We start from the raw sequence: 16,585 nt of genomic DNA on the forward strand, positions 1-16,585 counted from the left end.
GAAAAATATGATGTTGGATCTTTGAAAAAAATCACACTGATGCTTATTAATGTTTATTTATGAATCAGAATACTCCCTAAAGGCTCAATAACAAAAGATGTTCATATCTGAAATTTTAGTTGTTTTCTAAAGCCAACCTTTAACAGAAAAATTTATTATTCTGTGGCGTTGGGATGGACCTGGGCCTCAGACATGCCAGGCAGGTTCTTTTCCACAAAGTTCCCTTCCTAGGAGCAGCCCAGCAGTCAACACAGTAAGTTCGAGGTTCACACAGCTGGAGCCTCAGAGCTGGCTTTCTCCAAACAACCTTGGGAGCACTGAGATTGAAGGGGCACAGGCTCACTGTGTTCTCGGTCCCCCAAGGGACAGCATGAGGTTCCTCGACAAGACATTTCAATGGCAAGCAGGAATTAGCTTTGACCACTTGTGCCTTCTGTGGCAGAGATGAGACCTCCAAAGCCAGGCTCCGGAGGAACAATGGTTCTTAGGATTGGTGATGTGTGTGATAACTGACCTGTCAACTTGATGTGGTGGAGAAAAACCAACTGTAGTAAAGCACAACTTTGGGTGTGTCTGGGGACATATTTCCAGAAACACAGAGATCTGAAGTATTCCGATTGACAGACTCAGAATCTGACAGACAAAGTTCGTGGAAACTGTGGCCAGTGAGACCTGGTTAAGGAAGTGTGGCACTGGCAACCAGCACTGTGCCCTGTCTCCCCATGAGCCCAGAACCAACAGAGCCCATTGGACTGAAATCTCTAGAGTCTATGCTAAAATGATTCCTTCTTCACCTGTGCCTGGTATCTCATCACAGTGACACAGAGCCTGACCTATACCACTCGTGACGTCAGCCACGTGTTGAATCTAAGAGCCTGGGTCTACAAAGCCTGCCTGGGAAGGAAAACTTATTATCAAGAGTCCAGGTATCAAGTCCAAGCACAGTGAAGTTATAGAATGCAGGGATGTACCCCATAATGAAACCTTTGGTTTGGTTTTGAGACGAGGTCTCACTGTGTAGTCCTGGTTGGCCCAGACCTCTCTCTATAGATCAGGCTGGTCTCTATTTCACAGAGGTGAACTGGCCTCTGTCTCCCAAGTGTTGGGATTAAAGGTGTGAGCCACTTTGCCTGCCCCTTCATATGTTAATTCTGTATTACTCCTACTGGAGAATAATTTGATGATGTCCATCAAAATTCCAAATGCTCTGGATTTCTGATCTAAGCAGCCTCGTATGTATGAAGACAGTTTATAGATGATTTCAAACATTGCAGAGGCACACCGAAAGCAGCAGAGAAAGAAAGAGAAAGTTAAGTGTCAAGCAATGAGGTACCCGTCAGATACACCAGTGCATATAATGAATAATTACACTCTGTAAAGAGGCTAAGATGATTCTCCATGTCCTATTACAGAGACAGCTCCAAGATACACTTCATGAACAAAAAGGGTAAGGCTTGTGACTACACACAATCCGTACCCTTTGCTCTGTAAGACAAAAGCCATTACAGTGTATATTTGGATTTGCTATTATTTGTGTAAACTCTGGGAGGACACAAGAAACGAATAAAAGACAAAGTACAGCTATTACAACGGGGCCTTTCAGTGTCTGTCTGTCTTACATTGCTGGAATTTTGAGCCTTGTGGAAGATCCCTGTTTGGAAATTAAGTTTGAATATCTTACTGTCATCTTTTTGTAATGTAAAATATGAAACAAAGCGATTTTAACACAGCAGTTCCTATCACCCCCGCTATATTTCCTGAGTAAAGCAGACACCATCCTCAAATGTGGCATTTTCCTCTTCAGCGTCTTCATCTGTCTCTCCCATGGCTTTCCTCACTTAACACAGTGATTCTATTACCTCATGTGATGGAAAAGCACTCGGGACAAGGAGGCTGTGAAGGTTTCCACACATCCAAAGTGCATTTCAACGGGTTTGGCAGACCTAAATCCTGCAGGCCAGAGTAGATAACCTGTCTCCTCTATTTTGTAGGCAATGTTTATACGGCTCACGTATATTCTCCTTCTTGAAAGCTAGGGAGGAACAGCAGCATCGACACCCTCATCCTCTGACAAATGCCAGTTGTGGTTCACTTGGCACTCCGGTGTCCCTGATGTTAATCTCAGTTGGAACTGTGGCCCCTCCCACCTTTGGCTCCCTACTAAAACTAAGAATAACCGAGGTTGCAACCAGATTACCAGTCTTCTTACCTCATATTTACTTTTATAGCAGCATCAATGACAAGCACTCCACATGGCATTTCACAGAAGCGGGATCTCGGTGGGCAGGTGGTTCTGCTCCAGAGCAACTCACACTGAGCATGGTCTCACAGAGCGCTCTACAGCACTGGAGGATTAACTCACACTGAGCATGGTCTCACAGAGCGCTCTACAGCACTGGAGGATTAGCGACGACGGTGTGGGCTGGAAGGTGGCGTCTCGGCACCAGCACTACACACAGCTGTCAACTGTCTGGAGCCAAGTGTCATTGAGCAACTCTGTCACCTTGGACATACATAACTTATCTGTGCATCCATTTCCCTCAGTAGGGAAAAAGCAGGCACATCGGCCACCTCAAACATCAACAGGGAAAGCAATGGGAGTTCCTTTGCGGGACTGGAAAGGGATGTGTGACCTCAGGGGTGGCTCTGTGACCTTGCAGGTGGAGGAAGTAACAGTGACAGACGGAGGCTGGATGCCTAGATGTGTATCCACCTTTTCAACACTGGGAGAAGCTACAGATAAATGGTGATTAAGTAGAATTCACCGGAAAGCTGAGAGCAGGCTATTCATTCTTTGAACTCTGAACCGGAAGCAGAAATTACCTTAAACTTCAGTCAAGCACGTCTCCATGCTTCTGAGGTACCACGAGAACTTCCTGGACACTAGCTTCTAAGTACAGAAGTACACACCTTGTCCTTAATTCTCAAAAGAGCGTTAATTCCTAACGGTTGACCAAGAAATGGTTGATAAATTTCCATTACCTTTGACAAGATGACCAGACTGTTAGTACCTCAGGGCAATCTCACCAAGAAGGCGCCCCCAGAACCAACATTCATCCTTAGCTGTATAAAAACCCCCACATATCTTTGTCCCATTGCTCCGGAAGAAAACACACAGAACACAAGGAGGAGTAAATGGACTTGGATTTTTAATTTTTTTTAAAGATTCTCTCTATATATATTAATAAAAAGTGCAAAGAATAGACCTTCATGTTTAAATTATATTCTAAAATAAAATATATATATTTATATTTTCATTAACTGCAGGAGACAACTGTTAAGGGCCTGAGAGTTCAGTCCCCTCTCGGTCACTAGGATAAACGTACATTTTAAGGAAGCACCTATGGAAAACAGTAAGAGTTCACAACATTGGGGACACAGAGCTTCTGGGCATTCTTGAAAGCAGTTTGTGTGCATTTCAGTCTTACATGAAATGAAGGGAAAGTAAAATTCAGACAGGAATTACAGTACATACAATGACAGAGCATTCTGGGTCACCTTCTACTTGCCGGGCCTAGGCTGCAGTGGGAGAGTCACACTCCTGTGTGTTAGGAAAAGCTATTGGTGCAAGGCTCCTGTGGTGATCAATACTGCATAACCAAGCACCCTCTGCTCCCAGCATGGCTGTGGGGGGGACATGGCTAAGAATCCCAGGTGGAATTGCACTTGCTCTTCCTTCCCTTGAGTGGCTCCTTCTTTCTCTGGGTGTAGCATTACGACCCTCTGCCATGGGCTTCACTTTCACAGGAGGGTCTCTCAGAACCAGGGGCGTGCATCTCTGCTGTGCTCCTACCATTTATGGCGGTGGCCTGCAGAAATAGGCAACTGTGGCCCTGCCCCCATAACGCAATCCAGGATGCCTCAACAATTCAACTAACAGATCCATCTGGAAGGAAGCTCGGTAACTCTGCCCACAGGGAGGCCTGGGTTTGGATCTGGCTTTCTTGTGTTACTCCTTTCCTTTCCCACAACTGAAAAGGATCTCTGCTTTAGAAAAGCATGTTCTACATGCTGTGCCCGGAGGGAGGCACGCCTCTGTAACACCAGTGAGCACAGCTTCTCACCTCCTAACTGTCAACGGTATGCTCCCTCTCCATCTGATGACGACACTGTTAAACACAGACAAGCATGATGGGTAACATGCAGCTCAAAGGTCCATGCTCTCTTCTCTCCTCCTTCTCGGTCTGTTATAAAAATAATTTTGGTTATAAATGTCTACACAGCACCGATTTTATTTTAAAACCAGCTTCTTCACTCAGCCACCCAAGTGAATCTGTAAATACGCATGCTCACACAGCTTTCTCACTTACTTCTGTTAATTCTAAAAGGCCAAGGATTGTACTTAGGATTTTTCTTAATTGGAAATGACTCGGCAATTATTCAAACCACCAATTACAACGCCCTAAAAGTCCCTACGCCAGTTGGGTTGGATGAGAGGTTCCATTTACATGCAGCTGTAGTAAAGGATTATGAGGCCTGCAGCAGATAAACACTGTTGTAGTAACAGAAGACATGAGTTTCAAAGAGTAAAAAAGCCTCTCATAAAACTTTGTCATATATAAAATATCTCATTGTGACCAAAGTGTTAAGTGCTCACTCTGCCTTCTGCCATGGGACGATAGTGGCTCCAAAGTTCAAAAATAAGAGAGCAACTGTTTCCCAGGCTGACAAAGCAACGTCTCCATTACAGTCTCTCTCGCAGACTCCTCCGCACGCACACGCACAGACACAAGCAACCAGTCTTCATCTTCTGGACACGGATGCCACACTCTTTTCTATTTCCAAAAATCTGTCAAGAAAATGCGATTGCAAAATAACTGTCCTCGTCTATCCCGCCCGGTCCCCACTGCTCATTTTTCGGGTTCTGAGACAAAGTCTGCAGCGGGAGAACCGGCTCCACTCATCTTTCTAAACCCTTTGGCTTTCACCCTTAATGCTGCGGTGAATGTGGGCCTGCCTCAGGAGGCCCGGGTCAGCAGCTTTAAAGACGCTGAACCTGAAGTGCGGTGGCAAGAGACAAACACCTGCCACATGGCGGAGGAGGAAACTTAAAAAACGCAACTCCCCATCCGTGAAGAGATCACATGGGTCACCTAAAGAGTTTACACCAAATTAAGTTTGTAGGAGGGGTGGAATCACATAACAAATGTTAAGAGCCAAAACAAAACAAAACCAGAACAGAGCAAAACAATAACCCGCAAGAAACCAACCAGGTTAACGAAGAATGGAGGGCTGAAGAGAAAGACTTCAGAGTAGGAGAGTAGGTGAGGGATGGCGTCAAAGACCAAGCGCTTTGCACACACCCTGCAAAAACACTGGGGGGGGGGCTAGAAGTTCATAGATTAGGCAACAGTTATTCCACAGGGGACATAAAACATAAAACAAAACAGCAGTTCAATTCCATTATCACACAGTCCCAAGAAACAGGGGGCCACAGCTCCCGTGATTAGAATCTCTCAGGATGACACACATGAGGAAAGCTGGGAAGCCGGAAGCTCTTTCTCCCCCAGTCCCACCATTTCTTCACACACCTGCCTGGCCAGCTTATGAGCTGACTCTGTAACGGGAGTGACAGGTGATCTAACACTGGAGGGGCTTCTGGGACAGGCGGTGGTGGGAAGGTTAAAGTGCCCAGCCCAGGCTCCCAGAAGAACAGCAAGTTTCCTAGGGTTTATCATTCCATCTACTTCTCTTTAAAACTTAACTGAGTTCCTGAGATCAGAATCAGGCTGAAAATGCTTAAAATACCCAAAACCATTTAAAACTTGGAATGAGAGGGGGAAAACCAAACAAAACAACAACAACAAAACCAAGTTAAATTATGAACAGAGTAAAACTACCAGGGAAGCGGGTACAAGTCAGGATAAACACCAGACCCAGAACAGAAGTGGGGAGGAGGGAGGGAAGGAACCCATTTCTGATGTGAACACTGCATCACCCCTCTGAGGGATCACGCTGTCTTTGGGCTTAGCAGGAAAGAGCCCAGTGGCTGACAAACCCCAGTGACACAGTAGGAGTTGGTGATTTCTCATCTTTGGGGGGTAGGGAGGAGAGAGAGGACAGGGGGAGGGAGAGACAGAGTAAAGAAGAGAAAAGAGAGACAGAAAAAGAGAGAAAAAGAGCATGAGCTAGTTAGCTCACATAAAGACTGGAGATGCAGCCAGGTCTGCTAAATGAGCTGAAAAAACTGTGGTAAAAAATACCAAAACCCTATCCATTCTAGGGGAAGAAAATATACAAAACCCCTCCAAAGCTAAACAAAACCCAAACACAACGGACATGTCCTTCCTCCTAAAGAAAAGCACGCTGGGAACAAACACCCTGCAGGAAGTCCTTATGTGAGTTTTTACAAGGCTGGTAGAGGTTATTTTGTTTTTGATTCCACAAAAATTTTGTCTCCATCCCTAATGCCGAAAGAGTGCAGAGCTCGCGAGCTGTACTTCATCTCCTCCGGGCCAAACGGGGCCTCGTGGTCGAAGTAGTAGAGGAGCATGCTGCTCGTGGGCAGCTGCACCAGAGTCTTCAGCTGTCTCTTCAGCTCCGCCACCGTCTGGTCCAGACGGATGCTCACTTCCTCCACCTGGTCGTTGAAGTGGACCTCGACTTTCGCACTGCTCTGGGGTCTCAGGTCCACTTCTGCCAAAGGCTCCAGTTTCCCATACTTCGTAATGAGCTCATGATACCTGGGAGCAGAAAAAGAGTGTCACCTTAAGCTGCTTACGACACACAGTCAAACGACACGCTACCCTCCATATCTTCCCCTCCTGTCCGAGACTGTCCCTTCCTTCCTACACGACAGGTAGATCTAGCTACCCAGGGACGCTGTGGTCTCAGTGTCCTGGCATAGCTACTCCGCTGAGGCCACAGAAAGCCACGTGCTCATGAACAGGAGCACCATCTGAAAAGGTCCCCATGCCTTTGTATTTACAGAGCAGCGCAGAGGGGCCGAGGTGTCTCCCACAGGTTACCAAACACAACAAGACCTAGACTGCATAGAACAAGGTGTGGTGCACACGTGCAACCTAGCACTCGGGAAGTGGAGGTAGGAGGATTACAAGTTCAAGGTCATCCTCAGCTACACAGCAAGGTCAAGGTCAGTCTTGGCTACAGAGGTCCCTGTCTCAAGCACTGGGTAGGAATGAATAGTTTGAGAAAGAAAACAACTAGAGAAATTGGGTGCTACAAAGGTCATAAGGAGAAGTCAAATACCACCAAAGTATCCTTTCTCTCTTTTCCTTTTTGAGACAGGGTTCTCTTTATGTAGGCCTGGCTGTCCTGGAAGACTCCCTGTAGACCAGGCTGGCCTTGACCTCACCTCCCAAGTGCTGGGATTAAAAGTGCATGCACCCTTTTTGGGTGTTTCCACTGAGAAAGGAAAACACCAGACTAAGCCCCTTTCTTAGTAATACAGGGGAAGCAGGGGAGATGTTTCTGGATGCTCTGATCCTGCAGAACAACAATATGAATTTCAGCTGATAGCCAGCTCTTTCAGTGAAGCCTTGTTTGAATGTTCCAGCCTGGCCTCAGCTAAATACAAGACAGTCATGAAAGGATCAAGGACTCCTTCTTGGAAAAAGAAGACCACAAATAAAGATATTCTGTTATCAGGGCAGGAATAAAAAAAGCAAAGCACAGGATGAGGAAAGTGAATTATAGGGGTGAGAACAGGGTCCCTAATATTAAATTCCTACATGAATTCTAATACCCACTGACAGCAGTCTTGAAGGAATTAAGTCTGATTTGATGAGGAAGTTGGGCGGTCTCTTATCTACCAGGCAGGAGGAAGAATGCACCATAGTGTTACCACTGCTGAGACAGTCTGAGGTTAGTGACGGCTGGGACTCCACACTCACATAGCTATGCTTCAGCTCTCCTATTCCTGGCTTCTACTCAGTACAATCAGTGTCATAAGAAGGTTAGTAGAACACTAATGACACAGTGAGACGCTGTGCTGAGAGAGAGGGGAGAAACGGGGTGTGGTAAAAATAGCACAGGCCCTGACTTTCAAGTCTGTGCTGTGATTAATATGACTCTGCAGCTCAGGCCTCTGGATCTGCTTCCTGGTTAGCAAATGCAGGGTGCTAAGCCCTGCCCTTCCCACCAGAAAGGCAGCCATAAATTAAACAGCTGGTGAGTAACCCCTGTACATTCTAAGTTCACACACAAGTACAACATCAGCAGCATAGTCCTGCTGCTCCAGAGCTTACGACAGGAAAGCGCACACACACTTCAGAAAACTTAGAGAGGGTACCCGTGTGACTCAGCAGCCTGTAGAACGCCTCCCAGGGCTGGAGCTCAGATTAAAACAAGAAAACAAAAAACAAACCCACAGGGCAACAGCAGCAACACAGGAAAGAAGGGTATAAGCTAATGGCCGACATTTTCAAATGGAGCCCAGAGCTCCGTAGTGTGTGGGGCAGCAGATCAAGAATCAGATCTTCAGACCTTAACAGTCACCGTGGAGAAAGGTGAAGAGAGAAAGTCTTCCTCACCAGAAGACAGCAGAGCCAGGGCTGCAGGAGCCAGGGAAGGAGGAGCCAGACATGGAGGACTCAGGGATGGAGGAGTTGTCCCGGTCAAGGTGGAATCAGAGTAGAGGAAAGCTCCAGATCAGAAGCGAGCTGTCTGGCCACCATCAGGATGTCAAGGCTTCAGCGAAGGCGAAGCAATCGGCACAGCGGGACACAGAAACCCAAGTGAGCAAACCCACAGACTTGCGATCACAGATGGCTGACACCTTTCCCCAACCTCCTGCCATGCACCTTCACACACCCGCAATCAAATCCAAAAACAGCAGAGGAACCCATATGGTCAGATGAGCTGACCCAACCTAAAGGTTTCCCCTCCAGACTACAGAAAAGTAGAAACAAGACCAACACTCCAGCCCCCAACCTCTCCCTAGAAGGGAAGAAAGAAGCAACAACAAAGGGGCCAAGGAGAGCTAACCCATGCCATGTTCCAGCAGCCCGAGATGCATCCACTTTCATACCAGGCTGTGTAGGCCACAGAAATGGAAGGATACACCACAGGAAGAAGAATGGAAGGAAGGCACAAGAACAAGTTCAACAGCCGAGGCAGAGTGCAACCTCAGAGCAAGAAAAGAAAAGGCCCCAGGAGCTCAGTGGCCTAGGAAGAAGTAATCCTAAGAAGTCAAGGAGATGGTGAACTGGGGCACCGTGAACCTCTGTAGGGCAGGAGTGAGAGGAGGGGAGGAGAGAGGGAAGAGGAGTGCTGCCATTACCAACCAGACAATCTGGTGAGGAAGAACAGCCAAGGTCTGTCCCTAGCCCAATTTTGCTCAGCAATAATTTTAGCTCAGAGGCTTTCTGAAACAAGAACAGGGAGAAAAGAGTCTCTAGGAATCCTTCCAGGGGGAAAAAATTCAACAACAGGATTAGGGAATTAATAGTAAACTCCTGTCTGCTTAAATATGAAACTAAAATTTAACAATGGTAACTTTTGTATTTCTAGACTCCCTTGACACTACAGACAAATGAACTGATCTCAGCCATAAGCATTACCCATAATCTAAGCCTCACTGCGGCGAAGGAGCAAGTGCGTTTATAAATGAAATGAGCTCTGTGCTGGGACACTGGAATGCCTTATACATTCTCAGAATCATCATGTACAGAATGATCCATGGCTAACCACCCCCCATTATCTTTTCTTCCAAATCTTAATAAACAGTACTGAAAACTACCCAGTCTTCCTAGCCAACACCTGAGCAGTCTGGCTCCTTCCCACCCTACTGGTATCTCTTTCCTCCACTGCCTTCATTCAATCAATTGACGTCTTCTCAGCCCCTTTTCTCCTGAATGTCTTATTCATCTATTTACAGCTCGAGTGCCCCATGTGCCTTATAAATTCAGTAACTCCTACTAATGATCTCAACTGACACGTTTTCTTTTAATACATAATCTAGATGACATTTGCCGATATATGTTGAATCTCTTCCTGGTAGGCCTTCTTATGCTGCAGAGTTTAAAAAGCTGAGAACTTCATTCCCAGATTCCCTCACAGAGGAGATGTGGCTTCTGCCAGGACCAATCAGCCCAGAGTGAATGCAGCAGACACAGCATGGGGACAGTCTGGGTAGCAGCTTCTTAATTACCAGACTAATTCCTGGAGTCAAGAGCCTGGCAGCATCTTGCTGGTCTGAGATCAAACATCAAGGACAGAGCTTGAGCTTGGCACCCCATCCCCACCCCGAGTTTACTGCAGAGGTAACAGTCCCCTTGGGGGTGCACTTGTGTGGTATGATCTGTGAGGTAATCCTAGGGAGGCAGCTGGAGTCTACTCTCCTGGTTCTTCTAAGGAGTTTGTCTGGATGTTAGTCTGCATGAAATCCCTTCTTGAGCATGAATTTAGGGAGGCTCTGGGACAGGCTGTCTTTATTTTACAAAAGCCCAGTATGTTTTAGAAACAAATTTCTTCCTGGTATTAATCTGGGTGTTTTATCTATGACTCATAAGTCCATCCACGATGAACACTGTCTACACTGGGGCTCCTGAGCTTCAGAAAGCATCTGCTCAATGTCTTCCCAAAGCTGTGGTCTTAGACAACCCAAACGGTTTCTCAAAACCAACTTCTCAATTTACAGCCTAAGGACCGGAATCTTCATCTGCTATTAACAATATTTAATATTTATAAGCCTTGCTTAAGTGAGCAAAACTCCATGTACTGTGCATTTGTGTTCAGAAGTTCCTAGTAACATGTGGGGCTGGAGAGATGGCTCAGTGGTTAAGAACACTGACTGCTCTTTCAGAGGTCCTGGATTCAATTCCCAGCATCAACATGGTTGCCCACAACTGTTTGTAACTCCAATTCCAGAGGATGTGACACCCTCACATAGACATCTATCCAGGCAAATCACAGATGCACATTAAATAAAAGTAAATAATATTTTAAAAATGTAACATGTAAAACATGAAGAATTCCCAGTGGCCCACTTGGTAAAATATATCCCCAAAGTGATGAGAAGAAAAGCATTTGAAAAGTTTAGTTTGCTCCTAGGGCAATAAAACTACATCCCAAGTATCTTCTGACCACCCCTATCTAATGCCCTCTACAATAAATCTTCTTTCACTCTAAGCCCATACCATATCCACAGCACAGAGGGTTCCTTAACATTTGGTAATGGATTTCTGCTTTTCTGACACTAGGCCACAGGTACGCTACTCACTCAGGCACATACGCATCCCATGGTGGAGGTGATCTGTCACACACTTTACAGAAATGTACTTAGAGCCTGCTCATGCCCCCAGAGCTTCAGGGCTAAGGCAGATGAGCGTCAAGCTTGTCCTAGGCAATCACTTCTCTTAGTTGGGGCCATGGAGGCTCCATGTGATAATGAGTACCATTCTAGAACTTTGCTTCTCACTCCTACATTCAAGTGCCCCCTTTCAATTTTTCTTCAATGGCTCCTCTCTTCTCCAGTTTTTAAAGTGTCTCATCATGTAGTCCATGTGCTCTTGAGCTTCAGATCCTCTGGTTTCAGCCTCTGTGTCCTGGGGTTGCAGGAGAATGCCTCACCTCTCATTCTGCTACATACATCTGCATGGTCTAGCGCTGGATTTCTCTGTCCAACTGCCTCCACTGATCAGCTTAAGCTACAGACCTTCCCCACCCGACTTCCTCAAGGGTCTTGACTCAATACATTTCATTAACTACTTACTCTCGACTTCATTAAAAGAACAAGGTATTTAAGGACGCTAGACTGGCCTTGAACTCACAACCTTCCTGCCTCTGCCTCCCTAGTGCTGGGATTAAGGGCATGTGGCACATTCCAAGTTACAATGTCTTTAACTTAAGGTTGTGAAAATTACCAGTTAATGGCTAAAATGTGATTCATTTGATGATGGAATTAACACAACTACCAGACAGCAACTAAAATTCTTTTCATCTGCATACATTTACCATGACATTCAGGACTTTAGTCAAAATGGCTTCATAAGTTCATCTTGTATGCCTATCTCTCCAAACTCAAAGAAGCAATGAGTTAGACAAGGTTAAAGTAAAGGGCATACAACACAGGATGGAAATATGTGAGTGAGTGTGAGTGAGTGAGTGTGTGTGTGTGTGTGTGTGTGTGTGTGTGTGTGTGTGTATAAAACAAATAAAACAGCATCTGATAGAACGAAAGCAAAACAAAAAGGCCTTCTGCCATTCTCTGGTAAGTCTGACAAAACATGGATTTAAGAAGGACTGAGGCCGAGTGTGCTGTGAGCCACACACAGGGGGCAGTGTGGTCGGGAGACACTAATGCCCGTCAGCAACGACAAGACAAGCAAAGAAAAGCCATCAACAGCTCAAGCAGTACCAAAGGCTTAACTAAGAACTAACATCTCTATTTAGTGTATGGGAAACAAGACTGACCATGTCCCTGCCCAAGGCTATCTCAAGCTCTCAAGCATCACCTCAACAACCCTCCTCCCACATGCGTGTGTGCACATGTGTGCATGCACATGTATGCGTATGCATAATCATAAAGCCAAGAAATGACAGCAACGCTTTAGTCTCAGTCCAGCTTCTCCAGATCGAGGATTACCAGTGCACACCACCACACCCAGAAGTTTTACATGTGATTCCCATCTGCAACACACACACACACACACACACACACACACACACTCAACGGCCTGGTGAATATCATGCTTTTGGCTGCGCTGCTGTACTCCACACAGTTCTGCTGGACACTGAGCTAATGGGGTGCTATTATCTGCCACATAGTGTTTTTACAACTGCATGTGAACCTACAATTAATCCTAATAAATGTTTCAGTTAAAGGAGGGCTGCAGATGATACAGAATCCACTGGGGTGCTGTTTTAGAGAAGCCAACAGCAGGCAGGGAAAGCAGGCAGTAGCTGACAGAGGGAGAAGACAGAGGGGCAAAGGGGTGACGAGGAAAGAGGTTTTAGATGATGAGAATTTTAGATTCTGCTTCTGTTGGAGAGGTTACATAATAGAACTGTCAAAACTTAGAAATATACAGTAAAAAGGCTGAAAATGTACTCTATGTCAGTTATAGGACAATAAACCTGATTTACAAAAACAATGTGGGGCTAGAAAATGCCTCAGTGGCTAAGAGTGCTCGCCAGGCAGGTGTGGAGGCCTTAGGTCAGATGCAGTGTCCACCATGTAAAAAGCTCAGCAGTGTTGAGGAGGGGCCCGGACGCTGCCTGGGCTAGCTCTAGGTTATGTAAGTGGGAGTCTATCTCCAAAGAAATAGGGTGGAAAGTAACCGCACAGGCACATGGCGTCCTCTGGCCTGTGAGGGTGCACACACCACACACATGCCCACTTGCTTGCACAGTGTGTGTGTGCACACACACCCTTCCCACATTTCTTGAAATTTAAAATGGATCCTGATACAAGATAACCAAATAGGATTCATCGGGATAAAGGGAGAGGAGGAAGTGAAATTATGGAAAAGGCAATCCACACCAACACAGTGTGCTTCCCACGTGGCAAGGATCTCACTAGGGAGGGAGCTGAAGAGAGGACAGCAGAGTCAGCTGTCCTGTGACCATTTCCACACAGAACTTTAGCACATAACTGCCGTGGAATTTTGTCAGGAAACCCCTATCAGTGGTTGCCTGGGGAACCAAGCCCTTCATGGCTGCTAAACAGATGAGTCGAAAGATGTTCTTTTTGTTTCAAGTTTAAGATTTTCAACCAGATTTTATGTGGAAGAATTGTCCATCAAGATAAAAATAAAGCAATGTAGAAACCAAGACACACCCCACAGACGATAAGAGGTACCACAATGTGTATAAACTCTTAACGCTAAATGAAATACTAGAAAAATATGAAATTACCAACCCAATTCATTTTACAAAGCTAGTACAACACTTATAAACCCAGAAAGGCAGATAACTATTATAGGCCAACTTTATATTTATAAATAAATGGGAACATTCCAAATAACATGAGATTAAACCCTACTTGCTTATAAAAGATATTCTTATTTTGTAACTAGTTGACCACTGGAATACAAAAGTGTTTCAAAGCAGACATCTTATTAGAATCCAGACTATGGAAGACAACAGTAATAGAAATGCAGGGAGAAGAGTCTGTACAACCTGGTGCTGCTCACTGACCAAAGGAAGACCCAGAACACTAAGAACAAAAAAGTCCAATTTCATATCAAAATGTTTCCCAGGGAAGTGCTGGACACATTCTCTTCCAAGGAGAAAGAAGACCACTCATTAGACGGCTTCTCCTGCATTTCAGTCTGCGTGGTTCTACAGGCTCGACTCAGAGCCTCCATCACACATGCCACATCCCCGGCCTGTCTGTCAGCTTAGATATCCCACTAGATGTCCTATTCAAGGAAAAGAAATGAGAGGCACAAACATTATTTGAGGAAATAAATGTGTACAGAGAAATCCCCAAGAAAGTAAATATGAACACCCCGAATGCTGTCAGGAATGACAGATAGTCAGCATGCGAAACTGTCAATGGCCGTCCTGGTCACCAAAGCCAACTAGAGACAGAGAAGGGAATCTCACTTGAAAGAAAAATAAAAGTTAATAAAGTGCCTAGAAAGGAACTTAACAGAACTCTGTGAGATGTGTGAGGAAGAAAGGGCGCACCCATGAGGACACAATGCTCTACACACATTGCATGGAGGGCTCCTCTGCTAACACAGGGCAGGCATCAAGGCCGATGATAATTCTCTTCCCTGTTAACAAACGCACTGTGTTCACAATCTAGTTAGAGCAGGGTTTGTGAAACTTACAGTTCTAAAGCCCATGTGGGACAGAAACAGCCCTACAATAACTATAATAATTTAAGAAACAATGGTGGGGAAGAGGCTTACCCTTGCTGGGAACTAAGACAGTGTGACTTTGTGATGATATAATAGTATGAGAATGGATAAATGCCTAAATATACCAATGCACCAGATCAGCTCCTGAAATAGAGCCACGAATAAAAACCAAGACACAGGACAGAGGCAGATAACAGAATCTATGCCAAGATGGCAGGGAAGGGGAGGCCGCAAGTGCTGAGTGAGATCACACAGACAGCAATCCACATGGTGAAAGCCATGGTGCACATACAAACCACGGTGCACACGCGAAACTCAGCAGAGTATCTTAAGTGACTGCCAGATAGGAGAAAACCTCTTCTTTAACATGATCAGAATAAGTAACAGCAGTGGCTGCACACACAAGACCAGCATACACTGAAGCCAGTCAAACGACATCAAGAAAGAGAGAAGGGCTCACAAAATGAGCAGAGAAGGGAACATCGGTTCCTCAGGGATGCAGCTCTCCACTGCTCCGGTAGGTTTCCATGTTCCAGAGGATCACCCTACATTCATGACCATACTACCTGCACCAACAGGAGTTCACAGTAAAGATCAAAACAAAAAAGAATTCAGAGGTTGGGAAGGAGATATGGTGGGGTAACACACACACACACACACACACACACACACACACACACACACACACACACACTTTTTGAGACATGGTTTCTCTGTGTAGCAGTCCTGGCTATCTCAGAACTCACTTTGTAAACCAGGCTGGCCTTGAATTCAGAGACCCGCCTGTCTTTATCTCTAGAGTGCTGGGATCAAAGGCGTGCACCACCACTCATGGGTATAAAATAATTTTTAAACAGTACGTTGTAGAATAAAAGACTGGTAAAGTTGGCATTAAAGTTTAATACTGTTTCCAACAAAACAGAAACGGAAATACCATGGGAAGACACCTCACTGACACAGAAGGATAAGCCCCACTTTATACGTTAGTGGTTGTAAAAAGAGATACCAAAGATGCACGTCAGGTTTCTGCATGAGGAGCTGGGAAAGCGGCTCAGTGGCTATGAGCACTTACTGGTTTTGCAGAGGACTCGAGCTCAAACCTTCTGAAACTCCAACCCGTCGGGCTCCGTGGGCACCTGCACTTGGGTGTGCACGCACATACACAATTACAAAACTAAATAAGTCTTGAAAAAGATTCTTGCTCTGGCTACTTCCAAAAGCACCCCATTTTTCCTGAAATATTATTTCTTTTTAATTAAAGTAAAATAATGTTAAAAAAAAAACCTCATCAGTTCTGAATAGAGGAAAATGAGTGTATTACTGTTCTTCATATTTTTTTAGTTTTATTTTTCATTTTTAAAAATTAAACAAACCATCACCAACAAAAAGGCAAAGCTGGCTACTTATTCTAGCCAAGGCTAAAGTTCAGAGAACAAAGACAGTGTCCCCAAGACCAGCAACACTGGGGGGACCTCACTGTGCCTCTTCTTTGAAATCATAGCTCACCTCTAACTGCCTTAGATTAGGAAGGCAGCTACCTCCTGTTGGGCTGGGCTGGGGCTGAGAAAGAGGCAAGAAGTCAAAAGCAAGTCCTGGGTGACAGGAATGACAAAGCCTGAGAGTCACAGGCAAAGCTAGCATTTCAGAGGGTCTCCGGGGAGCTGGGAAGAGAAAGCCCCTTTTGTCTCCCCTCAGACTCCCAGCTGAATGTGAGCAGTGCTGTGTCACCACCCTGACAGAGGATGATGGAGCTTGGCAATGCTGAGAACCCCAGGAGACCCGTGTCCAGGGGAGGAATGTTCTTCATAACAGCA

At 45.5% G+C, this 16,585-nt stretch overlaps 1 protein-coding gene across 2 annotated transcripts in view; it reads right to left on the bottom strand.

The window, feature by feature from the left end:
* The window catches only part of LOC116906564 (tubulin-specific chaperone cofactor E-like protein), a 143,779-nt gene that overhangs the window by 83,261 nt on the left and 43,933 nt on the right, over positions 1-16,585 (bottom strand). The window contains exon 8 of one of the 2 annotated variants that reach the window (XM_032909279.1): positions 6,323-6,683. The exons of the other annotated variant lie outside the window; for it this stretch is intronic. Within the exon in view, the coding sequence (XP_032765170.1) occupies positions 6,365-6,683 (319 nt within the window). The 3' untranslated portion in view covers positions 6,323-6,364. Of the gene's footprint in view, positions 1-6,322; positions 6,684-16,585 lie in introns of those variants that run through there. 2 annotated transcript variants of the gene reach the window in all.

The sequence above is a fragment of the Rattus rattus genome, chromosome 8 (assembly GCF_011064425.1).
Source record: "Rattus rattus isolate New Zealand chromosome 8, Rrattus_CSIRO_v1, whole genome shotgun sequence".
NCBI lineage: Eukaryota > Metazoa > Chordata > Mammalia > Rodentia > Muridae > Rattus > Rattus rattus.